Source organism: Amia ocellicauda, chromosome 14 (genome assembly GCF_036373705.1).
Source record: "Amia ocellicauda isolate fAmiCal2 chromosome 14, fAmiCal2.hap1, whole genome shotgun sequence".
NCBI lineage: Eukaryota > Metazoa > Chordata > Actinopteri > Amiiformes > Amiidae > Amia > Amia ocellicauda.
Window position 1 is genome coordinate 10,558,728 of NC_089863.1, and position 27,429 is coordinate 10,586,156.

Genomic DNA, 27,429 nt, shown 5'->3' on the forward strand with positions numbered 1-27,429 from the left:
GAGTAAATAATGTTATTTTGCTGTCTATAGGCCCCCATGGCAGACAGAATAAAGGCAGAGATTGCTAGGGATCCTTTGTCTCTCTGACTGGTGATTAACCTTTAACAGTCACATTACAGTCTTAGTATAGTCAGTGTGGTATATCATGACATTGAAACAGTCCAATTCTCCAGTAGGCTTCTCATTTACCTTTGTGGCCTTTGATCCAGGACACTGCCTTCATGGCCAAAACCTGCCATTCATCCTTGGAATCCAGTTTGAAACCGTACAGCCACAGCAGGGCCAGCACTGTGGCCCACAGTGCATTGTTTGGTACCTAAACAGGAGACACAAAGAGGTGGGGGGGCATAATCAAGATCAACTGCTCAGGTTGGGCCAGCATTGGCTTAACATCACTAACCATTAATGCAGAGTTGGACCCATGAAGCACTGTAACTTTGCTCACTGGTCTAGTAAGACAGGCATCATGTCTCCTGTACTGGAGAGACTAGATTCTCTTAAATCCATTGTGTGAAGTTGGCTACCTCTCCAGGCATCTTGCTGGCTATTTCCTCCTCCGTTTTCCCCAAAACTGAGGCCAGTTTTTGGTCAAGATCCCAGGATCCACTGGCTCTCTGAAGGGAGATCAGCTGTAACATGGGATCCTCTTCTGGCTTGGCCGCTGAAGAGATACATACAACACACTGGTCAGTGCTGGAGAGATACACACAACACTCTGGTCAGTGCTGGACAGATACACACAACACACTGGTCAGTGCTGGAGAGTTTGGGTTGTGAAGATCTACACAGTTCGACCAAACTGAGTCTGAGGTAGAGCATCCCCAGTGTAAATCATACGACCTTATTTTGGCAAATATATACAGAAATGCATATACCTTCCTAACTGAGAAATTTAGGCTTGTGCTAAAGGACAGACAGCAGACAGCTTTGAAGCTCTGTGTTTTACGACAGGCTTGTGTTCACCAAAGTACAACAGATAACACATCCATGCTGGAAGACCCCCCCAACTGACAAATGGGCTGCCATGCCCGTCTCCACAGAGACCAGCATCACATTCAAATTGAAGATTTATTTTGTAAAACATTGACATTCAAGGTACTTTATATATTCCTTAGACCAGGGAAACAAACCCAAATACAAACTACACACATTCTGTAAGAATCAAGGGAGAGGAATGGCAAAGACTGCTTTGATTCAAATTTAAATTTTATTACCCCAAACCAGACCAATCAGAAGTTTGGAAGGAAAGAGATTAGAATCTCTGTCTAAAATGTATAAAAACAGAAAGTTAAAACTAGCATTTCAGAGTGGCACAATAGGGAGTGGAACAACTTGGGAGAAGAAACCAAGGAGACGAAATCCAGGAAGACTGAATGGAACGAGAACTTCTCCACCAAAAACCTGAAAGCTTTGCAACCGTCCTCAAGTAGTTGCAGTCTGCCAGCCCTCCCCGCTATCGAACGTCTGCATAACTGAATCTCAGTAAACCACACAGGTATTATATTTCGTGTACTAGTCAAGAATTAAGTAAACCACAATTACATAAATCCTAGTTGTGTATGAGATCTAAATTGTAGGAACGGCTAGCGTAATCATTATACTTGTTTGTTATTTTACATGTTTGTGCCTCGAGTCAAAACTCGAGTACTGGATAGATCTCCTCTCACTCTTACCTTTAATATTATCCACCCTGCTTGTCTCTGTTCTATCTTTGCAAATACATGTTGTCTATTTAAATTTTTAATAAACCTATATCTGTATAAAACTAAACAGCCTCAAGGTTAATTCGTGCAGATCAACCTCACTGCTAATCTGAATTCATATTAGTAAAGTATTGTGGCAACTTGTGTATCAACCCGGTCTTGTTTTCAGAGGACTTGACTGCTGTGGGTTGCATGTGTGGGGTGTCACTAGATAACAGGACTTTATTCAGCAATTATTATTTGGAAATTGGGCTTCAAGGCATTCAAGACAGAAAACAGGAGACACTTCTTCACACAGAGAGTCGTCACAATCTGGAATAAACTCCCCAGTGATGTGGTTGAAGCTGAAAGTTTGGGAACATTTAAAAATAGCCTGGATAGTATCCTTGTATCACTCAGTTATTAATGGACACCAAATGAGCACGATGGGTTGAATGTTCTTATGGAATTTCTAAACGGTGACTATAGGATGTGTGTGTTCGGCAAAGACAAAATCCCGTGGTGTGACACTATACTGTGCATTTAAAATGTGTATTTACTTGGACACCAATGTGGACAAAAAGGGTCCTTCATCAATCAGGAAGTTTAGACAATATTGATGTGACCAGAGGGGGATGTTTTTATTATGAATGGAACCAACTATTGCACTTCACTAGCAGCTATTACATCCTTTGGTGTGACACCTTTTAAAAGAGAATGCAAAAAATATGTACCTTTTTAGTCATTAAGCTATGAAAACCAACTGGAAAACAGTCCAGTGAGTTAAAATGGAATGCTTGAGCATCCTTTCATTTCACCAAACTATTTACAACAGGTATTCACAGCACTTGTGAATTGAGTCTAGATTATGATATAAAATGTCTTAATGCTACTGTTAGAGCTAGTGCTAAAATTGATTGTGCACTTTGTCATTGTTGTCCAGTTGCCCTAGATAAGGGCATTTGCTAAGAAATAAGAAATTCAGATCCAATAGATGTCAACTATGCATTTAATAGTTTTAAGCTTAAAAGATTAAATTGATTAAAATAAACTAAAATAACAAAAACATTAAAATAAACATTTTAGACATTACTTAACATAGCACGAGACATATTGTCAGTACTTTCTATTGACCTTAATTAGTTGAATTTTACATGTCATATTATAAAACTTAAAAACAGAGGATTTATTCTCCCCCTTTATATAAGTCGGAAATCTTCACAGACCCAAACAGGCTAAATTTGTCATATGTGCTCCTCTCCTTTGTACCATTATTTTTTATTTATTTTTTATTTTATTTTTTAAATGGTAACTTATAACCAACTGAATCATTTAGTCAGCGGGTCATGATGTCGATATGCATTTTGTCCATGTTGATTGATATGAACAAATCCTGGCATCAACACCTTCAAACTACACTAGTATCAACCTAGTCAATCTGTATTTAAAATAAAAGTTTCAAAATCACAGTACCTTCTTTGGCAGGTGCACTCGGAGCCACTGGAAACAAATAAACAAGAAAAATGATTATTAGAATTCATATAATGAGCAGTTGTGTGTAAGCCATTAACTTGTCAATACTTTTGAAATCATTGCACAATTGCAAGATTGTGGGTTACATTTCATGCATACTATCATTTTTCAGTCATCTGAAACAACTTGTGATCTTGTGAATTGCATTTCACTAATGTAATGTAATTGTGTAAGCAGGTAGGTGGCAGGAGACAATGCCATTAGGAGTATGTAGAAACAATAGATGGGATATTGATCCTTTGACTATAACCTCTTTCAGTTTCATTTATCATTGTGTTAAACACATTTCAGTTTATTTACATTTAAAAGATTGTATGGTGTTCACACACTTTTGACAATTTCATGAAATATATGTTTGAAAGGGAAAAATTTCGCAGCTTCTTGTTTCTTCCTTTGGTGTGACACAGTGTGAGGGCAAAAACATTAAGGTATTATACCATGCAAGTAAATTAATGAATTTCTAATAATGTGCAGACAAATCTTAGTGGGAGACACCCAGGTCTCATTTCACTTGATCATTATCAAGAAACAAAAGTAATCAGGGATGAAGATGAATAATTAAATGCATGATGCATTAAGAGTTCATATAATAAAATTGGACTGGAATGTAAATTCCAAGGTTACGACATATTTGTTTGAGACCATCAGACTCAATGTAAAGCAAATACATTATTTTCACTATCAATGACATTCTTTTATTTATTTTTTTCCCCAATTTCCGGACATGACATTTTGCAACCGTAACAACTGTCTGTTGCAGCCTAGGGAGACTTGAAAACAGCATGTAGCAGTGGCGGCTGATGACTCAAACATTTGTGGAGAACAGGAGGAAAACCAACCCACTGCATCGTGTTATTTTGCACTACTTGGCTACTTATCTCTACTTTCTTATTTTCAAGTTATGTTTTGTTCTGATGTTCAAATGTAGCAATTATCCAACTAGTAACCTAATGCAAACTTACTATAAAACTAAGGTAAGGTATTGCACCAGAAGTTTATCCCCATCTTCCATAAGGAACAAATATCATATTATCATATATCATATTGCAACACAAAAGATTAATATAAAAAGGGGAGGGAAACGAGAGGGAAAGACACATCTAATCACTGTGGGCTCTGGATGGGAATGAACCTCGTGTTTGTGTAATGTGACACTAGAAGCCTGTCAGTCCAATTAGGGGTGACACAGCACCCATTATGTTACAGTGGGAATTATACACAACACCCTCTGATTTAAAAAGGAAAAACAAAAACCATGAAAATCTGGAATTATTAAAAACAAAGCAAAAATGAAGTGTGTTATGAGTTCTTCTGCTTGTGGGAGGATTCCACTCACTTTACATGTTGGGAGATTATCTTCATACCTGGCCTGTTGCATCCTGTCTTCCAAGAGCAAAAGAGAAGTAAAAGCTAACACTAGCTAGCTACTTCTTGAGAAAAAGAAGGGAAACGTAAATCTGAAACATCTAAAAGTGGATCGCAATTTGCACTTATAATTTCTCTTATATGGTACTGTATCTATCACTATCTATCGTTTTACAACCAGTTCCTCACACTCACGTACAATATAGTGGTAGAGAATTGAAGATGAAATTTGAAACTTATCATTGGATGAACGCGATGTCAATATTGTATTCTGGTTGTTGATTGGTTAGGGAGGATGTCCTCCCTTGGAGAATTATTTTATGTGTTTTGGCCAATAACAGATTAGCATGAAAAAAATTGAAGTACATTAAATTGATATAAGCGATCCCCCCGTAAGGAGGACAGTCCTGCCCTCCTCTGTCCCCCCACCACCACTTCACACAGCCTCCCCTTCCCCTCTGCCTGCAGGTGTCGCTGTTGAAGCATTTTAATCAGAATTTCAATAATGGATTTTTTCCAAAGAAAAGATACATTATTTTATAAATGATACTGACATTTGGTAATGGTTTATTTCAACCAATTACTCTTTTTATTATTTTGATCTCCATCTTGTCTCTCAAAAACAGAGGAGGAGCAACCTCCTCTGCCTCGAACCAGCCTCCTCTGGTGTGCAGATTTCCAACAAGTGTAATCTACCGATCTATCAATTAAGTAGTGGAGTGGACATCTGGTGCACTGGGAAAGTTCCCGGTGGGCTGGTCGAAAAAAAAACGACATTATTTTCGACTGGTCCAGCCCACTCAATGTATATTTTAATGGGCCCATTACCGGGCCGGATTATTACATTTTATATCTCTATTATACGAGGCTTTCCAGTGATATACAGCATGATTACGTCAGACTTCCCTTAGCGAAATAGAACTGGCTGCAACCCATAGCCCCGCCCGCTGACAGTGACAGAGCTAAGAGATGTTGATTCAATTTAGTTAAAAATCATGGAAAAACACAATAAAAAACACAAAAATGGGGCTGAAAAGGTTAAGAGAGAAAAAATGTAAAGTCCTTTGAGTCAGATGCAGCAACATTAGGAAGCTAATGCCCCGTTTCCACGGGTGGACACGTCCGGATGCTTAAACGGGTGTTTTTCCACTGGATTAAACGTAAGGTGTTGTGGACGGTTAACTATCTGCTGCCAGACGTGACCGTAAGCGTCTGTCACCCACTGAGGAAACACTTCTCTTTCAGAAGAGATGTGTGCTGGACTTGCAGACAGACAGGGAAGAGATCAGCTACATTATGTTGGGAGATATAATCTCAAGTGCCGTCTGGGATCATGAAGAATTTACAGTTTTATTAGCAGCATGGAGTGAAATCCATGTATAGAAACAATGACGGCTTACAGTTAATATCCCAGTGCATTAAAAACTTGGATTTCACAGGACCGGTGCAGTGCCGTGACTAGTTAAAATAAATTGAAGGATAATAATCGGATCGGTAGCAGCCGATTTTATTGATATTTTATGAGCAACTGGACGGTGTTTCAGGTGTCGTCCTGTGGATGGTGTGCAGGTCTGTTGTATAACAGTATGAAGGTGAACATGGTTTAGTTAACGTGTGCCCATTTACAAGTTAAATGAATGAATAAATAAATACAGCAGATCTACGTTTCCCTCTAAAACATTAAGGACTGGTTTAATAAATGCGTCCATAAACGCCATGACTGAGACGCACACACTTTAGTTCAATTATAACCTGCTATATTGTATCTGGATGATTAATCATGAAACGTGTATTTTGTTTCAACTGTAACTTGCCCTGGTTAAGGATGTCTGCTAAGTAAATTATAAAATATATGGCAAAAAGTATTGTTTGCGGTTACAAATCTGCAGAAAGAGTAATAAGTGAAGGGAGTCACGTTGTGCTGTTTACAATACATATATACTAGCAAAAATGATGATGATAATAATACTAAATAGCAAATATGTATTGTTATTGTTGCACATGGAAACGTATTCTTATGTGAACATGCTTGTCTGAATATATTGTTGTCGCTACACGTTCAGCTCTTCCTAATACCTCTTAACAGAAATGTGTATTTATTAAGCTCTTTACAATCATGTAAAGCAGAAAGAATAAAATAGACACAGTAATCCCTTCCACATCAGGCTGTATCGCTCGTACCGTTTCCTGTCTCTGTTTTAACACAAACCAAACCCACAGTTGCTACTTCTCCCACAAGAGGGGACGGACTTCATAATGGCCTGGTTTTACAAAAAAGCTCTGGGACATGTCCAGCACAGCATGGCATGGCACAGCACAGATGCTTAAGCCAGTGAAACTGAGGCATTACTGACTTATTTGGTAGTACTGCTGCTATGCCAGCCAAGAGGAGCTGCAGCCCGGTCCGGTTCAAGCCAGTTCGAATTAGTAGCAGAATTAGTAGCAGAAAAGGAGAAGCAACAGCAGAGCAGGAAGACATCAATGTACATGCATGGTAATTTTTAATGGTTTAAATCTTCAAATGTAAAATAAATAAAACATTTTCTCGTAAATAATTATTTTTTTCTAATAATATATACCCATAGAAACTGATTAGTATAAATTATGTATTCCGTTTTTTTTTTTTTTTTTATTATTAGTAATTATTGCTGTGGCACCCTTTCATGCTGCTTCCTGTGAGATTTGTATTAGTGATTAATAATTTAGTAATATTTAAAATCGTCAGTAACAGGATAACATTTAAATTTATTATAGAGCCCCATATGTGAAGAGTCTCAGGGCGTGGCACAATTTCTGTATTCCGTCGGATACACAGTTAAGCAATTCAGTGTATGAAACCTGCCTTCTCAAAACTAGCCTTTTCTTATTTGTTTTTGCAAATATACTCAATACAAGATAATGGAGCTGAGGAAACTAGATGACTGAAGCCAGCTTGGCCATTTGCACACTGCTCTGTGGGAAATACCAGCCCAGGGCTGATTGGAACCAGCGCTGTCTGGACTGTATGGACCAGTTAGAGCCAGCATTGTCTGGACTAAAGGGCCAAGACTGGAGACAGTGCTGTCTGGAATATAGGGCCCAGACTGGAACAAGTCCTCTATGGGCTACAGGGCCCAGAATGGGGAGAGCGATGTGTGGACTACAGGACAATGATTGGACCCTAGTGAAACCATTTAGTAGCCATTGTTCTCTTGAACTTTCATTCTGCATTGCTGTCACTTAAAACAAAAGTAATTTCAATATAAGGGAGATGTTAGGACAGATGCTCCTTAATCTATAAAAAATGAATCTATTCTCCTCAGAAATGTCCCTATTAGTTACAGAGAGCACACTTTCCACATGTAATTTCTATATCCCTACACACTCAAGTGCAGTAGGCCTACATTACAAATAATTATACTTTACCAGCACTGGGGCGGAAGGTACACATCCTTGCCTTATTTAGCATTGCTGTGAAAAACCCTGAAACAAAACAAGAATAAATGGAAGACATGGTTACAGCAGGTATGGACTGATTGACTGAAACAGGACACTATGGGAAAGGAACAAAAACAGAAAGACTTGTGCACCGGCTGACAACTGATCATCAAGAATCAGCACACAAACCACATGGTGGCGCTGTGTCTGGGTGACCCCAGGTCATCAAAGGGATGATCAGCTTATGCAGTGGTTGTCAACCCTGGTCCTGGAGTACCACCTACCCTGCAGGTTTTTGTTCCAAACCGAGCTCTCAATTACTTAATTGAACCCTTAATTGAAGTAATTTGATTACATCTGACTCATTACATTGTGTACCTGATAATAAAGTTTGTTCCTTAATAAGATAATATGTTCCAATTTTATACTTAACTTAAAACCCCTACTGTTAAAAATAATTAAAAGGCATTAATTTAGGAAATTATAAGTTCAATTAAGGGTTCAAGTAAGTAATTGAGAGCTCGGTTGGAACAAAAACCAGCAGGGTAGGTGATACTCCAGGACAGGTTTAAGAACCACTGAGCTAATGTGTAGGAAAAGATCCACATTGACTGTGGTAATTTATTTTTCTTTAAATGAGGAAAAGCAATTGTGTGATCTGAATATACTGGAGTGAAATTTGATCCCAGGCAGTCCTCGAACTTACAGCAAGTTACATCTTGGGAAAAAACTGTACATTCGATAATTACAATTGTCTGTAACAGGATAACATTTAAATGTATTATAGAGCCCTATAAATCATATACAATTCAAAACATTTTCAGGAGAAATCTCGATTCCCAGCAACCCAAAAACTACAAAATAGTTCACTCCTCTGCCACAGATCAAAGAGGCTACAGGCAGGCAGGACACACGTCTGCAGAGGTGCTGACCAAGACCATCACATCTCAGCAGGAGCCTGCCCCATCAGATCAAAGAAGTGTCACGGTTGCCTCGTGAGAGGACCGTAAAGCTAATAGAGAAAGGACCCAAGTGCAGAGCTACTACACTGAACAGACAGAAACCAAGGAGAATCCAATAGCGAGGTCGAGGTCACAGGCAAAAGGTCAAAGTCCAGGAGGTCAAGAGAAACAGATACAGAACACAAAGCGAGAGAGAAACACAAGGTTACAGGACAAGAAGCTAAGGAGAACAAGGAACCAGGAGAACAAGGCTAGGTGAAGCAGGTAGAGCTGACAACACTTTGCCCAGAGTGAGGGCAGTGAGGGGAGTGAGGGGTTTATAAAGGAGACCAGAAACTAAGAAGACAAGAGCAGGACCAATAAGAACAAAGGACAGGAATAGAAGTGCACAAGGGTGAGGAGGAATGTTAATTGATAGAATGAAAAAAGGAAAGCTGTGAAGGGAGCAGGAAAAGGCAAGAGAACATTGGCGGCCTCTAGTGGAGGAAGAGGGTCAGGGCTAGGGAACTGTGACAGTACCCGCCCCTCCACGCTCGGCGCAGCCGAATAGGACTGGATACAGCGGGGAAAGCCACAGGACAGAAGATCAGGACCAAAGGTAGTGGGGAAACAGAAGACATGAAGGAGGGAAAGGGCAATATTTCAAGAGGGTGGCCATAAGGCAAGGCCGGGAGGTCTGGGAGGTGGCCACAAGTCAGGGTCAAAAGATCTGAAAGACGGCCATGGGATAGGATTGGGTTCTGGAGGTCTTTAAGGTGGCCACAGATAAGGTACGGGATCGGGAGGTCTGGGAGGCGATCTCAGGACAGGAACAGGTTCAGGAGGTCTGAGGAACGGCCACAGGACAGGAACGGTTTCAGGTAGTCTGGGAGATGGCCTCAGGACAGGAACGGGTTCAGGAGGCCTAGGAGATGGCCACAAGACAAAGACAGGGTCAGGAGGTCTGAAAGACAATTGCAGGACAGAGGTGAGATCCAAAGAGCCGGAAGGTAGTTTCCGGACAGATGCAGAGTCTGGAGAACTGGAAGGTGATCTCCAGAAAGAGGTAGGGTCTGGGTTGGGCAGAGGAGGTGCTGGAGGTTCGGTGGACGGAACCGATGAGGCCACAGAAGCCGGGACCTGGGAAGGCGAAGCCACAGAAGCTGTAGGAAGCGGAGCTGTGGAGGCCTCGGGAGGCTGAGCTGTTGAAGCCTCAGAAGTCTCGGGAGGCGGCGGCGCTTTGGTAGTCTCGGGAGGTGACGCCAAGGAAGGTGGCGCCACTGGAGGCAGAGCTGAAGGAGTTGCAGTCTCAGGGGACGGCAACAAGGAAGGCGGAACCACAAGAGGCGGCGCCAAGGGAGGCAGAGCAGTAGAAGCCTCATAAGGCAGAGCCGAGGGAGGCGCAGTCTCATGAGGCGATATGGTTGATACCTCAGGAGGTATGAAAGCCTCAGTAGGCGGAGCCATAGAAGATGGGGTTGTAAATGTCTCTGGGGGCGGAGCCTGGGAAGGTGGAACCGAAGGGACCTCAGGAGGCAGAATTGCAGGAACCGTGGACAGCATAATTGCAGGAACTGTGAAAGCCACAGAAGGCAGTGCCGTGGAAGCCAGGGGAGTCTTGACGGGCGAAGCCGTGGAAGCCATAGAAGGCGGAGTCGTAAATTCCTCTGGGGGCAGAGCCTGGGAAGGCGGAACCGAAGGGACCTCGGGAGGCAAAATTGCAGGGGCCGTGGAAGCCAAGGAGGTCTTGATGGGCGGAGCCATAGAAGCCAGAGAAGACAGAGCCGTGGGAGACTCGGGAGGCAGAGCCTTAGAAGCTTCAGCCACAGGAGACGGCATCATAGGAGGCGACACAGTCTCAGGGGGCGGAGCCATGGAAGTGTCTGGAGGTGGAGCCTCAGGGGACGGAGCCGCGGAAGGTGGAGCTGCAAGAACCTCAGGAGGCGGAGCCTTAGAAGCTTCAGCCACAGGAGCCGGTATCACTGGAGACGGTGCAGTCTCAGGAGGTGGAGCTGTAGACGCATCTGTAGGTGTAGCCTCAGGAGGCAGAGCCACGGAAGGCGGAGCTACAAGAGCCTCGGGAGGCGGAGCCTTAGAAGCTTTGACCACAGGAGCCGGTATCACTGGAGACGGCGCAGTTTCAGGAGGCGGAACCATAGAAGCATCTGTAGGTGTATCCTCAGGAGGCAGAGCCGCGGAAGGCGGCACCGAGGGAACCACAGGAGGCGGAGAAGTAACAGCCTCGGGAGGCGGTGCTGTGAAAGCATCAGGATGCAGAGCCGTGGAAGCATCAGGAGGCATGGAAGCCTTGGGAGCCGTAGAAGACGGAGTCTTGGGAGCTGTAGTAGTTTCGGGAGGTGAAGCATCAGGAGGTAGTGCCGTGGAAGCAGCAGGAGGCATGGAAGCCGTAGACACAGGATCGGCAGCAGCGGCGGCCGGGTTCGGGACCGGGATCAGGACCTCTGGCTCGGCGGCGGCGGCCGGGTTCGGGACCGGGATCGGGACCTCTGGCTCGGCGGCGGACGCGGCCAAGGTCGGGACCTCTGGTTCGGCAGCGGACGTGGCCAAGGTCGGGACCTCTGGTTCGGCAGCGGACGCGGCCGGGACTGGAGCTGGTACCTTTTTCTTTTTTCTTTTCCCTTTCTTTGGGACCTCTGGTTCGGCATTGGGAGCGGCCGGGATCAGGACCTCTGATTCGGCGACGGACGCAACCCAGGTCGGGTCATTCAACAAAAGAACAGAAGTAATAAATGTAACCAGGGACCAGTCACATCTACCATAAGGGATCTGGTAGGATATAGACTTGTTGAATCCAAAACGAAAAATGTCCTTTAGAGCGACCTCGTCAAATTGCGTCTGGTTGGCTAAAACGCAGAATTCCTTAACATATTCTACTAAGGGACGGTCTCCCTGGCGTAACTCAAAGAGGAGATCTACTGGGTCCATGATTAGGCAAAGTGTTCTGTCACGGTTGCCTCATGAGAGGACCATAAAGCTAATAGAGAAAGGACCCAAGTGCAGAGCTACTAAACTGAGCAGACAGACCTGGACCCTCTCCCTTCTCGTCTCTTCCAAGTAACCGCTCCTGATCTTCTCCCCTTCATCTCCTCCCTCCTCAACTCCTCACTCCTCTCTGGCTGTTTCCCCTCTGCATTTAAACAAGTTGCTGTCATCCCACTGCTCAAGATACCAACCCTTGATGTCACCTCTCCTCAGAACTACCGCCCTGTCTCCCTACTTCCCTTCCTCTCCAAGACTCTCGAGCGGGCGGTCCACCGTCAGCTCTCAGACTTTCTGTCCCAACACTCACTCCTTGATCCTCTGCAATCCGGCCTCCGCACAGCTCACTCCACTGAGACGGCTCTCCTGGCTGTCTCTGACTCCCTCAGCCGTGCTCGGGTGGCCTCCCTCTCCTCAGTCCTCATCCTCCTTGACCTCTCTTTAGCATTTGACACCATTGATCACTCCATCCTCCTCTCCTGCCTCGCTGACCTTGGGATCTCTGGGACTGCTCTCACCTGGTTCTCCTCCTACCTCAGTGACCGGTCCTACCAAGTGACATGGCGAGGCTCCTCATCCACCCCCCAACCTCTACTCACAGGCGATCCCCAAGGCTCCGTCCTGGGCCCCCTCCTGTTCTCTCTCTACACTCGCTCCCTGGGCCCCCTCATCGCTTCCCATGGTTTCTCCTACGCTGATGATGCCCAGATCTTCCTGTCTTTTCCCTCTTCTGACCCTCTCATCCCCTCACGCATCTCTTCCTGCTTGTCTGCTATTTTCGCCTGGATGCACTCGCACCACCTCAAGCTCAACCTCTCCAAATCGGATCTCCTCTTTTTCCCCCACTCTTCCTCACCTTCTACTGACCTCCCCATCTCGATCCCCTTGGAATCCACCACACACTCTCCTTCTTCTTCCGCTAAAAATCTAGGAGTCAACCTCGATCCTGCGCTTTCCTACACCCAGCACATCACCACACTGACACGGACCTGCAGATTCTTCCTGAGCAACATATGCCGGATCCGTCCCTTCCTCACCGACTACACGACTCAGCTACTCATCCAGTCACTGGTCCTCTCCCGCCTGGACTACTGCAACTCCCTCCTGGCCGGCCTGCCTGCATCCACTACCCCGCCGTTCCAGCTCATCCAGAACTCTGCGGCTCGTCTGGTGTCTCTCTGCCACGATTCGCACACGCTACTCCACTGCTCTGCTCCCTCGACTGGCTCCCGATACCGGCACGCATTCAGTTCAAGACTTTGACCCTCACCTACCGCTGTCTTGACCACACTGCACCAAGCTACCTTCAGACACTTGTCTCTCCAAACATCCCCTCCAGACCACTGCGCTCCTCCAGTGCCAGGAGACTAACTCTGCCTCCTCTCCACTCTCCTTCCCCCAGAGCCGCTCCTTCTCATCCCTGGAACCTAAATGGTGGAACGACCTGCCCATCAAAGTCAAAACAGCAGAGTCCTTGACCTCATTCTGGCGCTTAATCAAGACGCATCTTTTCCGACAGTACTTGTAATATTAGTCTTTATCCCTGCTAGATAGCACTTCACAGTTTTATTATGCTTCTCGCGTTCTTGATTGTTTTCCTCCTTGCTCCCTTTCCCGTAGCCCTCGTCTGTAACCCTACATCTTGACAGCACTTAGCTTTCACCGTCCAGGATGTAGGAAGTCACTTACTGTACTTGTGTAATTTGTAAATTGGAATTTGTAAAATGTATTATGAATTGCTGTTTTAGGGTCACTAGATGAAAGGACTTTATTCAGCAATTATTATTTCTTCGGATATTGATACCAGATAAAATGGAAAAACTAGTTTAAAGTCCCAAACCAATCGAAAGTACTTACTAATAAAACAATAACTGTAATGATAAATAAAACAGTTTGTCCACTGCAACATCAGATCAGCATCCTTTTATTTAATTAAACTATTTACAGCCACATATGCAGAAGGGTCTCAGGGCATGGCACAATTTCTATGCATGACAGAGTTTGCTAACTAGGCTAAGTAACTGTACCAATAAGATGATGCAGACAGATCAGTAATTTGAAGCCTTATTTGTCAACATTTGTTGAAAAGGAACTACGGCATATACATTTCATATTTGTACTATGTACTTGAGCTTGTGTTCTAAAAGTGAGTACAGTACACCAATGTATAACTATTTTTTACCAGAAAGGTGAGATTTTAATATGAATTGTAGTATGTAGCATTAGTTATTGTGCATGGCCCTCACATGATAAATAATTAGTTTGGGATATGTATATTTAGGTTGAAGTTTGCATTTGTACATTATATTCAACAGGTTAAAGTTCATTTGAAGCCCTTCTATTTACATGAGTCAGTCCTTGACACACAACAACCCTATATTAATTAAATTCCTTATGATTCATCCTGACTATAAGCTATTGTTTCTATGTCCATTATGTTTTGTATCCATGTACATGGCCGTTATTCAGTCCCAGTCATTCCCTGTATGAATTGATTTATATATGTGTGTATGTGTGGTGAATGCTACTGATCTGAGAAAGACAGGAAGATAAAGAGTGAGAATCAATAAAAGTACTTTACTTCCACAAAGGCCTTTTTGGGTAGGAGACATATCTGCAAAGAACAAGAAAACATTTAGAGAAAAACAAACGATTAATGTAGAGTTTATGAACTAAAGCCTTCACATATGATAGATGCATACACTCACCTAAAGGATTATTAGGAACACCATACTAATACTGTGTTTGACCCCCTTTCGCCTTCAGAACTGCCTTAATTCTACGTGGCATTGATTCAACAAGGTGCTGAAAGCATTCTTTAGAAATGTTGGCCCATATTGATAGGATAGCATCTTGCAGTTGATGGAGATTTGTGGGATGCACATCCAGGGCACGAAGCTCCCGTTCCACCACATCCCAAAGATGCTCTATTGGGTTGAGATCTGGTGACTGTGGGGGCCAGTTTAGTACAGTGAACTCATTGTCATGTTCAAGAAACCAATTTGAAATGATTCGACCTTTGTGACATGGTGCATTATCCTGCTGGAAGTAGCCATCGGAGGATGGGTACATGGTGGTCATAAAGGGATGGACATGGTCAGAAACAATGCTCAGGTAGGCCGTGGCATTTAAACGATGCCCAATTGGCACTAAGGGGCCTAAAGTGTGCCAAGAAAACATCCCCCACACCATTAAACCACCACCACCAGCCTGCACAGTGGTAACAAGGCATGATGGATCCATGTTCTCATTCTGTTTACGCCAAATTCTGACTCTACCATCTGAATGTCTCAACAGAAATCGAGACTCATCAGACCAGGCAACATTTTTCCAGTCTTCAACTGTCCAATTTTGGTGAGCTTGTGCAAATTGTAGCCTCTTTTTCCTATTTGTAGTGGAGATGAGTGGTACCTGGTGGGGTCTTCTGCTGTTGTAGCCCATCCGCCTCAAGGTTGTACGTGTTGTGGCTTCACAAATGCTTTGCTGCATACCTCGGTTGTAACGAGTGGTTATTTCAGTCAAAGTTGCTCTTCTATCAGCTTGAATCAGTCGACCCATTCTCCTCTGACCTCTAGCATCAACAAGGCATTTTCGCCCACAGGACTGCCGCATACTGGATGTTTTTCCCTTTTCACACCATTCTTTGTAAACCCTAGAAATGGTTGTGCGTGAAAATCCCAGTAACTGAGCACATTGTGAAATACTCAGACCGGCCCGTCTGGCACCAACAACCATGCCACGCTCAAAATTGCTTAAATCACCTTTCTTTCCCATTCAGACATTCAGTTTGGAGTTCAGGAGATTGTCTTGACCAGGATCACACCCCTAAATGCATTGAAGCAACTGCCATGTGATTGGTTGGTTAGATAATTGCATTAATGAGAAATTGAACAGGTGTTCCTAATAATCCTTTAGGTGAGTGTAGATCATCATCATACTAAACATTTTACTTTTTTATTTTACTATGCATTTGAAAACAGCTGATGCCAGAAAATGGAATTTCATGAAGGTAATATGGGATTAAAGTCTTATTTAAAAAAAAAATCCATAGTAAACTACCATTAGTTTTGAGCACTGATACACAGTTAAGCAATTCAGTGTGTGAAGCCTGCCTTCACAAAACTAGCCTATTGTAATTTGTTTTTGCAAATATACTCAATACAAGATAATGGAGCTGAGGAAACTAGATGACTGAAGCCAGCTTGGCCATTTGCACACTGCTCTGTGGGAAATACCAGCCCAGGGCTGACTGGAACCAGCGCTGTCTGGACTGTATGGACCAGTTAGAGCCAGCATTGTCTGGACTAAAGGGCCAAGACTGGAGACAGCGCTGTCTGGAATATAGGGCCCAGACTGGAACAAGTCCTCTATGGGCTACAGGGCCCAGAATGGGGAGAGCGATGTGTGGACTACAGGACAATGATTGGACCCTAGTGAAACCATTTAGTAGCCATTGTTTTCTTGAACTTTCATTCTGCATTGCTGTCACTTAAAACAAAAGTAATTTCAGTATAAGGGAGATGTTAGGACAGATGCTCATTAATGTATAAAAAATGAATCTCTTCTCCTCAGAACTATCCCTATTAGTTACAGAGAGCACACACTTTCCACATGTAATTTCTATATCCCTACATACTCAAGTGCAGTAGGCCTACATTAAAAATAATTATACTTTACCAGCACTGGGGATGAACTTACACTTGCATGCCTTTTTTGAATTTTCTATGGCATCCCCTGAAACAAAACAAGAATAAATGGAAGACATGGTTACAGCAGGTATGGACTGATTGACTGAAACAGGACACTACGGGAAAGGAACAAAAACAGAAACACTTGTGCACCGGCTGACAACTGATCATCAAGAATCAGCACACAAACCACAGGGCGGCGCTGTGTCTGGGTCATCAAAGGGATGATCAGCTTATGCAGTGGTTGTCAACACTGGTCCTGGAGTATCACCTACCCTGCAGGTTTTTGTTCCAAACCGAGCTCTCAATTACTTAATTGAACCCTTAATTGAAGAAATTAGATTACATCTGGCTTATTACATTGTGTAGCTGATAAAAAAGTTTGTTCCTTAATAAGATAATATGTACTGTTACAAATAATGAAAAGGTTTTGATTTAGGAAATTATAAGTTCAATTAAGGGTTTAAGTAAGTAATTGAGAGCTCGGTTGGAACAAAAACCAGCAGGGTAGGTGGTACTCCAGGACAGGTTTGACAACCACTGAGCTAATGTGTAGGAAAAGATCCACATTGACTGTGGTAATTTATTTTTCTTTAGATGAGGAAAAGCAATTGTGTGATCTGAATATACTGGAGTGAAATTAGATCCCAGGCAGTCCTTGAACTTACAGCAAGTTACGTCTCAGGAAAAGATTGTATACTTAAATAAAGTGGAACCAGATGTTCCCATAGAAACAATGTTGTACTATGCCCAACTTTTTATAGAAACTACCATAAACACCATATTTAATAAGATACGTATATGTACACTACGAGTCAAAAGTTTTACATCACCTCCATTTTTCCAGTTTTTATTGAAATGTATGCAGTTTATTGCCTAAATGTATTCTTTCTACAATGGAAATCAAATATTGTTCGGAAAGTTCTTCCCAACACTGCCACAGAAGTTCCCACAAATGTGTTGCACTTGTAGGTTGTTTTTTCTTTCACCCTTCTGTGCAGTTCATCCCATGTTTTGGGTTATCTTGCTGTAGGATGAACCCCTGACAAACTAGGCGTAGACCAGAGGGTATTGCATGACGCTGCAAAATGCTGTGGTAGCCGTTTTGGTTCAGGGTGCCACTCACTCCATCTCCTCCTCCATGTCTGACATTTGGTGTCACACACTGAGGAACCATCCTTTCGTCTACTCAACGGCGTACAAAAACTTTGCGTATTGAACCGAAAATTTCAAATTTTGATTAATCAGTCCATAAGACCTTCTTCCAGTCTTCAGTAGTCCACTGGCAGTGCCTCATGGCAAAATAAGAAAAAGAGGCTTGCCTGAGCCATCTTAGCAACGGCTTTCTTCCTGCCATTCCACCTATCAAACCTGCAGCTCGAAGTCTTCTCTTCACAGTTGAAACTGAGACTTGCTTGTTTCGACCAGTGTTAAGCTGTGCTTGAAGCTGTTGTCCTGTGAGCCACCTATCACGCAAGCTGTCGACTTTCAGAAATTTGTCTTCTGATTCTGCTGTGGCTTTGGGTCTGCCAGACCTCTTCCTGTCAGAGTTTCCTCCAGTTTCCAAGTGCCTTTTGATGGTGTACTTAAACTTAAACTGTACTTAAAAACTGTGCTTATATTTCAATAAAAACTGGAAGAATTGGAGTGTTCTAAAACTTTTGACCAGTAGTGTACTGTAGGGCCCAGACTGGAACAAGTCCTCTATGGGCTAAAGGGCCCAGAATGGGGAGAGCAATGTGTGGACTACAGGACAATGATTGGACCCTAGTGAAACCATTTAGTAGCCATTGTTCTCTTGAACTTTCCGGCAGAAAGTACATACAATTATTCATTTAAGAAACAATTACAGAACAAAATGGATTAAAAATGGATGTCAACCACAACTTTCTGAAAATTGATGTTTGAAAATGACATCACTTAAAGGAATGTCCATAGATTTTTTGTTGTATAGTCTGATTAATACGAAGCAGGTCCACTTCTACTCACAGCCTGGATCCAGGATCGGATCGTTTTACTAAAAGCTTTAGTACAAAAAACCACTGGAAGCAGTCAGGGGGACGTATGTGTGTTATTGTGCCTCCCGATTTACCATTGTGCTGTAAGTGCAAGGATCCAACGTATCATAAGTTGAAATGCTGTAAGTCGAGGACTTCCTGTACTTCGAAAACAGTTTTTCATTGAAGATCTACATTTGCCTGCTTTTTTCCCCCAATTTGTAATTACCAATTCCTCAAGGTGGCTCACCGCTACAAATGCTGTGGTGCTTCAGGAGGTATGAGATGAAAAACACACACTCTCTGACAGAGCGATCCACTGTATTTCACACTGTGAGCCCAGAACACCCACAGCAGATGGAGCAGTTATCTTCCCAAACATGAGCAGCCACAAGAGTCGCTTGTGTGTGGAGAAATCAGGTTTCCCCATCCAGCTTGGAGGCCAGTTTCTCCAGCCCACGGGTCACACCGTGTGTTGAGGTGGAGAGCCTTAACTGAATGCCCAGTAACTCAGGGAAAGGAGAAAACACTTGATACCGCCTAGAGAATCAGAGGACTCTATTCTGATTCCATCTTCTAATACAGGGCTGAATCTCCAAATAAACCAAATGTTTGATCAGAAAGTCCAGAGCAACATGCTAGTTTTGACTTAATCAATCTCAAGAACAAAGCATACAGACAGACCGCAGTGAGACTCACTCAAAACTACAGGTATATTCCTGCGCAGCAGAGGTCCCTGCACGGGCTCCTTGCTGTCTTTGTTGATACCGATGAAGGCGGTGTGAGAACAGCTCACTCCAGACTGAATGCTCAGCTCAATCACTTTCTTCTTCAATGCCTTCCTCTCTTCTTGCCACTCTTTCGCCCTCTCTTCCTCCTCCAGGGAACGGATGAGAGTGCGTGCCCCGAGTCTGTGGATCGTCAGTCTGAGACAAAATGACAGAAACACATGAACTGTTAGTGAGTTGTCAGGGTGCAGAGTTGGGAGGGTTACTTTTAAAAAGTATTCCGTTACAGAATACTGATTACCTTTTTGAAAATAATCTGTAACCTAATCCAATACATTACTCCAAGTCAGTAACGTAATCAGAATACTTTTAGACTACTTTTGGAATACTTTTTTTTCTTCATTAAAAAACAAAAGCAGCTGAGTTCAAGAAGAGAAGTTACAAAACATTATAATATGTATGACGGATTGAAATTGTATATTTGTATCCACAGTTAAAACAATTAAAATGGTAATTAAGATTTGCTTTGTAAAATTACAGAATGTATCTGTGGCAACGCACGTCAGTTTTGTAACAGGAGTGCACATTACCGGGGCTACAATATTCCAACTGAGGGGGCATTGCCCCCTTTTGCCCTCCAGTAGGGCTGGGCCTGATCTTGATACCCTTAATTTTCTTACAAACCAACATAAATCAGACATATCAATAATGTGTTAATGTCAAAGAAGGTGTATCACGTTCAGTCATTTAAATGTAATGCAGGAATTGGTTTCAGTTTTCTTCTAATCACTGCTAACCTGAAACGATAGGTTGGGAATGCAACCCCGGTTAACTGAAAAAGGAAGCACTGCCCAAGGGGGAGGGGTTTCTGTGCACTTCCGTAGGAACCAGATCGAAAACGTCACTCTATCAAAGCTGCCATTGGCCCCTACGCTCATGGTGATGGGAGTGTGCGGCACCTGTTGCGCTGCCTGTGCTGTGCGACACCAGGTGATGCGGGGTCCGGGGTCCGCAGGGGCTGAGAGTAGTAGACCACCAGCTGTAGCGGGATCTAAAACCGAGGCCTGCACGCATGGACCAGGAGGGCTAGCAGAGATCTCCTACAGCTGCACCTGTGGGCTGTAGTGCGGGCACAAGTCGGCGGAGGAGCACCTCACGCGGATGAGATCTCTTATGACACACCGAGGCTCAGGCTGGTTCAACCGGATTTTACAGCCGCTGTTAGCGCTCCTGCTGTTGAGGAAAAAGCCTTGTGGACAAAAAACAAACACAGCAAGCAGTCGGAATATACACTCACTTAAAGGATTATTAGGAACACAATACTAATACTGTGTTTGACCCCCTTTCGCCTTCAGAACTGCCTTAATTCTACGTGGCATTGATTCAACAAGGTGCTGAAAGCATTCTTTAGAAATGTTGGCCCATATTGATAGGATAGCATCTTGCAGTTGATGGAGATTTGTGGGATGCACATCCAGGGCACGAAGCTCCCATTCCACCACATCCCAAAGATGCTCTATTGGGTTGAGATCTGGTGACTGTGGGGGCCAGTTTAGTACAGTGAACTCATTGTCATGTTCAAGAAACCAATTTGAAATGATTCGACCTTTGTGACATGGTGCATTATCCTGCTGGAAGTAGCCATCAGAGGATGGGTACATGGTGGTCATAAAGGGATGGACATGGTCAGAAACAATGCTCAGGTAGGCCGTGGCATTTAAACGATGCCCAATTGGCACTAAGGGGCCTAAAGTGTGCCAAGAAAACATCCCCCACACCATTACACCACCACCACCAGCCTGCACAGTGGTAACAAGGCATGATGGATCCATGTTCTCATTCTGTTTACGCCAAATTCTGACTCTACCATCTGAATGTCTCAACAGAAATCGAGACTCATCAGACCAGGCAACATTTTTCCAGTCTTCAACGGTCCAATTTTGGTGAGCTTGTGCAAATTGTAGCCTCTTTTTCCTATTTGTAGTGGAGATGAGTGGTACCCGGTGGGGTCTTCTGCTGTTGTAGCCCATCCACCTCAAGGTTGTACGTGTTGTGGCTTCACAAATGCTTTGCTGAATACCTCGGTTGTAACAAGTGTTTATTTCAGTCAAAGTTGCTCTTCTATCAGCTTGAATCAGTCGGCACATTCTCCTCTGACCTCTAGCATCAACAAGGCATTTTCGCCCACAGGACTGCCGCATACTGGATGTTTTTCCCTTTTCACACCATTCTTTGTAAACCCTAGAAATGGTTGTGCGAGAAAATCCCAGAGTAGATTGTGAAATACTCAGACCGGCCCGTCTGGCACCAACAACCATGCCACGCTCAAAATTGCTTAAATCACCTTTCTTTCCCATTCAGACATTCAGTTTGGAGTTCAGGAGATTGTCTTGACCAGGACCACACCCCTAAATGCATTGAAGCAACTGCCATGTGATTGGTTGGTTAGATAATTGCATTAATGAGAAATTGAACAGGTGTTCCTAATAATCCTTTAGGTGAGTGTATATAGCACTATATAAACATTTTAAAGTGTACTATTTGTAGCCGAAACTGAAACTGAAAGCGCAACCAGAGCCCCGGAGCGCGGAGGGAACAGTCGGATTAGATATCAATAATAACTAATGCAGTTCAAGAGACACACACAGTAAACAGTGGTAAACAACACAGCCGTGAAGCCAACCAAGAGAATAATAATTGTTAAATAACAACAAAGGGTCTAATGCAGAGACAAGACATAGAGAGCTCACGTTCTTGTTTTCGATCGGGTTCCTACTGTAGCGTTATGTTGGGTGTATTTTGATAAGAGCATCTGGGCTCTGAGCTGAAGCACTGATCTAAAGAAGACCTCTCCTCCCCCAAAGTTATCAGATTTCCTTAGCTCATCAGCTTGGAACTGGTTTGCATCAAAGTGACAGTTTTGGGGAGGATGGCACCGAGAAGAGGCCAAATAGTTTGGAATCCTGCTATGAGATGTCTGGAGAAAGGGGCCTGTAGGTACGAGAGCCGAAATCCCGACATAGAGCTACGAACCCGGGCCAACCGGCATTTCCAAAAGATGGCATGGATTGACATCAGTCATAAATCAAGCCCCCCTCCAATAGGACACTGGGGGCTGAAACCGAAATCCAATCTCAAGAACTCAAGAACCAATCACCTATTGATCTGACAGACAATAAGGAACAGAACACAGTCTCTCTCTCTCTCTCTCTCTCACCTGAGCCAGAAACTCGCTGCCACAGCTCAACCTGTAGCTCTGTTGCCCGAACCGGAACCAGAAACCAACCAAGTCTTTGCCGGCAACAGAAGAGTTAAACTGGGAGAAGGAGATTGAGCCGTACGAAAAATTATTTTAAAGGACTTTATTAAATAAAGAACTTTACAGACTGCGCTGCCCGCCTGTGCCCACCTGATCAGTGGAGTTTTACAGCTGGACAATTGACTAAGTCTACTGAATACGAAAGTGTCAGTCATTTAAATAGCTATTGAGTCTTAAGAAACTTGACCCTTGGAACGAACAGGGCCCTGCTTTCCTCAAAGACTGTGTCTTCAAATAAGTACGGTGAGAGACCCTGCTTACAAAGAAGACTTTGTGCACAACCTTGGAGCCTTCAAACCAGTGGAAAATCTGTTTGGAAAAGACTCTACATTCGCGAAACCCCAACTTCCAGGTGCATCGACTGAGTGGAAGTTCTTGGACAAAGCCGAACCAGACAGCCTTTGTTCCAAACCACACGGACCTCGTGCCGTGCGCTGTTATCTGAGCCCGAAGCCAGAGAGGCCTCTCTGTGACGATGTTCAGATAAGTTTAACAGTTTGGAGTTTGTGATTCATGACATTTGAGAAATCAATTAGAAATGTTAATCTGTGATTCATAACTCTAGAATGTGTAATATCATTTAGTTTTCTTAAATATAAATGTGTGTTGCATTAAACTGTTTTGTTGATAATTTTAGAAATAAAATCTGTCAACGCCAAGAAATATCTTCTCATTCCTGTTTAACTGTTTAGTCTGAAATTGACACAAGTTAATAGACACCAGATTATAGGTGGCCCTGCCTATCCTTAATCATTGAATAATAATCAGTTAAGGGAAATTGTGGTAACAAGTAATGATAGGATCTTTCTCAGCACCTAAACGTAAATGAGACTGATATATATATAACGAGAAGTTATCTGACATAAATACTAACCTGCGTAGTTATTTAATGTCTGACTAACAATACTAACGAGAGACTCACCTTCGTCTTACTAACCGGTATTGTAGTCAATGTGTTTATAACCTTTTTTGTTTAACGATTTGTGTGATATCATATGCGATCCCATGGTCTTTGATTTGGTCACGGAAGTGATTTGTCTTTGATTTGTTGATCTAGAGTTGAATTTTAATTCGTTTTTCCCTTTTGTATAACTAGTGTAGTGCTACATTTAGTCTTTGTTTTTGAATAAATTTGACAATTTATATCTTTGGAATTGGTGTCTGCGTCCAATTATTACAGAAATTGAGTTCTACAAGATTCCAGGATTCGTGATAAGGTGATACTATAAATTCACTTCTTTAATTTAAATTTATAAGTATACCTTACGCTACACTACGGAAGTGCGCAGAAACCCCTCCCCCTTGGGCAGTGCTTCCAACTTGAAAGATAACCTTGTCTGTAAATTGTAAGTATGTTTAATGCTTATAAAGACTAGTATATTTTGTTCTATCTGGGAAGATACATGGATCAAGCAACTTGCTATAATAAAGGGGATTTAAATTACATGCATGTTATCCATATTATTATTATCACCGGTTTCAATTCAACTGGCACCAAAAACACAGTTTGAAATCAATGCAATTAGGGCATTATTTTTAAGTATCCACAAGTTAGGAATGTTATGCATCTTGTTTATGCAATTAACACATTATTGATGTCTTACTTTCTATTAAGTGATATTGGTTTGTTAAAGGTTTGACATGTGAGGATCCCCTGATCTCTGTTAAAGAGCACAGAACGGTGGTTAGGACTAGTTTATTCAGTTTGTGTGACTGGTTTTGTTTTAGACTTGTTGCAGGCTGGCCATTGCCTGGGCATACAAATTATCAGGAGTTTACAGTGACAAGGGTCTTCAAAACTAAACAGCTCAGTCAAACTCGACCGTAATCCAGGTCTATGAAGTGCAGGACACAAAGTCAAAAATACACACAAAACAAAACAAAATCAGCCGCTCTTTGGCTAGAGACCTAAATAAAAACAGTGTTGCAAAAATATTACACTCGGCCCCCTTCAGATTCCCTTACACTTGCACACTTTGATGTAAAATTGTAAATGATGTATAAGTAATCAGTAATCTCTTATTCTTTCGGTAATCAGAATACTTGTCTGACAGGAGTAACGTAACAGAAATACAAAGTTTCAAAATTCTGTTATCCGACTATGTAATGCGGCTACTTGTATTCCGTTACTCCACAACCCTGTGAGGGTGTAAATATTTTTATCAGGAATCGGTTGTTTAAGGATGCAGTCGAGTTGCATTAATGTCAGTTAGGTTAAAATTAGTGAAAAAAAAAACATATTTAACCGATCAATTAAATGTTTCCAAATCTTTATATATTAATGATTGAGGGTTGGACTATACAACTGAATTGGGGGTCTCCAGAACCAGGGTTGGAGACTGCCGTTTAAAAGCACCAACAATTAATTAATTGGGGTAACTGCTATGACTCCTGAGCTTAATGCAGGACTGTAGGCACTTGCTTCATTTCTCACTGCAAGTCCCATAACACAAGGAGCAGAGCTGTAGCAGACGCTCTTATCCAGGGCGACTTTCAAAACACAAGTGCATTGCTGCGTGTCTGGCAACAGGGACAATGTAACACTAATTTGGGATCATCATCCCAGACTTCATCAATAAGCACAATTTCCCATCAAACCATTAACATCACCTGAGATCTCCGACAGTTTATTGATCTGCCCATGACTGCGCCGCAAATACCCCCAAAACAGCCGCATGCATAATCAATAGGCTAGCCTATAATCATTGTTTTTAAACAAGAATAAAAGTTAAAATATGCCACAAAATGAATGAAAATGTATCCACTCATACAAAGTATATTCATAATGAACTGTGTGCGCGGTGACGAATGCATGTTAACTCTAACTTGTATTTTATAACACAAGGAGCAGAGCTGTAGCGTTGTAGCGAGGACTGATGCAGGTCTCACTGACAAGACTGCAGAGCTCCTATCTGCCTGGTAAGACTGGACTGATGGATGCCACCTTTCCTCAGAAGCACTCAGCGAATTGCATGTTGAATTGGGTTAATCCCAGACTGGAGCCAGCGCTGTGTGGACTAAAGGGCCCAGACGGGAGCCAGTGCTTTGTGGTCTATAGGTCCCAGTGCTGTCTGGAATATACTTCATACAGTTAAGAATATAAGAAAGTTCACAAACGAGAGGAGGCCATTCGACCCATCGTGCTCGTATGGTGTCCATTAATAACTAACTGATGCAAAGATCCAGATTGTGAACACTCTGTGTGTGAATAAGTGTCTCCTGTTTTCTGTGTTGAATGTCTTGAAGCCCAATTTCCTTTTGTGTCCTCGGGTCTGTGTGTCCCTGCTGATCTGGAAAAGCTCCTCTGGTTTGATGTGGTTGATACCTTTCATGACTTTGAAGACTTGATTCAAGTCCCCACGTAGTCTCCTCTGTTCCAGGGTGAAAAGGTTCAGTTCCTCAGTCTCTCAGTAGGACATTCCCTTCAGACCTGGAATAAGTCTGTTTGCTCTCCTCTGAACTGCCTCTAGAGCAGCGATATCTTTCTTGAAGTGTGGAGCCCAGAACTGTACACAGTATCCAGATGAGCTCTAACTAGTGCATTGTACAGTCTGAACATTACTGCCCTTGTTCTCAATTCTGCACTTTTGACAATATACCCTAACATTCTGTCTGCCTTTTTTATTGCTTTCCCACATTGTTTGGATGGAGAAAGTGAGGAGTCCACATATAGGGCTTTTCCACCGACAAGGAGCCGGTGCCTAATTTGGAACCATTTTTGTTTTTTCACCACAAAAGAACTGGCTCCGTGCGGCATGGAGCCACTTTTTCTGGCACCAAAAACTTGCTGGTCTGGAACCTAAGAACCAGTGACGTCAGGGCCGGGGGCGGGGTAAAGTAATCTCCACAAAAAGGTATTTGGCGGAGCGCAGCCACCATGTTTAAAATGCCAGCAGAGACGCGAGCAGTGAGGAGAGTTTTGATTAAAAATGAGCGAAATCAGCAGGGAACAGCGGTCTGTCAGAGACACTACAGTAACAATATGTCTCACCAGGTCAATAACTAGTTAGTTGTTGGCAAATGGCAGCAATGAGAGACGACTGAGCACAGCTTCCGTGACAGGAAAGCCGTGTTACAGCGATATTATGATGATGAGAGTTAATGCGACGAATTACACAAAACATACATATTGTACAGTAAGAGAAGATCAAATACACCGTAAGATCTGTCACAGTGATGCGCTTTGTGCTCACACACTAGCAGTGCTGACAAAGGATTATTATTATTATTATTATTATTATTATTATTATTATTATTATTATTATTATTATTATGTATTTGTTAGCAGACGCTCTTATCCAGGGCGACTTTCAACACATAAGAGCATCGCTGCGTGTCTGGCAACAGGGACAATGTAACACTGATTTGGGATCATAATCCTAGACTTCATCAATAATTTCCCATCAAACCATTAACATCACCTGAGATCATCCGACAGTTTATTGATCTGCCCATGACTGCGCTGCAAATACCCCCAAAACAGCCGCATGCATAATCAATAGGATAGCCTATAATCATTGTTTTTAAACAAGAATAAAAATAAAAATATGCCACAAAATGAATGAAAATGTATCCACTCATACAAAGTATATTCATAATGAACTTGTTGGGGTAAATTTGCTTTCCAGTAAGATACTAGCTAAAACTTGCTCTTATAAGGGTTTCCTTGTTCTTATTTGGATTTCTCTGCTCAGACTTATCTGTGTGACAGATAATTTCTACTGCCGTCGACATTCCTTAGGTAACGAACCAAAACTAT

The 27,429-nt window shown here is 42.9% G+C and overlaps 1 protein-coding gene across 1 annotated transcript in view; it reads right to left on the minus strand.

The window, feature by feature from the left end:
• LOC136768669 (von Willebrand factor A domain-containing protein 5A-like) overlaps window positions 1-27,429 on the minus strand; it is a 50,752-nt gene that overhangs the window by 2,448 nt on the left and 20,875 nt on the right. Inside the window, exons 13-19 of the mRNA XM_066722971.1 lie at window positions 19,323-19,549; window positions 16,637-16,672; window positions 14,520-14,552; window positions 7,986-8,042; window positions 3,156-3,182; window positions 525-661; window positions 190-316 (exon numbers count right to left, since the gene is read on the minus strand). Coding sequence (XP_066579068.1) covers window positions 190-316; window positions 525-661; window positions 3,156-3,182; window positions 7,986-8,042; window positions 14,520-14,552; window positions 16,637-16,672; window positions 19,323-19,549 — 644 coding nt within the window. The remainder of the gene's footprint in view (window positions 1-189; window positions 317-524; window positions 662-3,155; window positions 3,183-7,985; window positions 8,043-14,519; window positions 14,553-16,636; window positions 16,673-19,322; window positions 19,550-27,429) is intronic.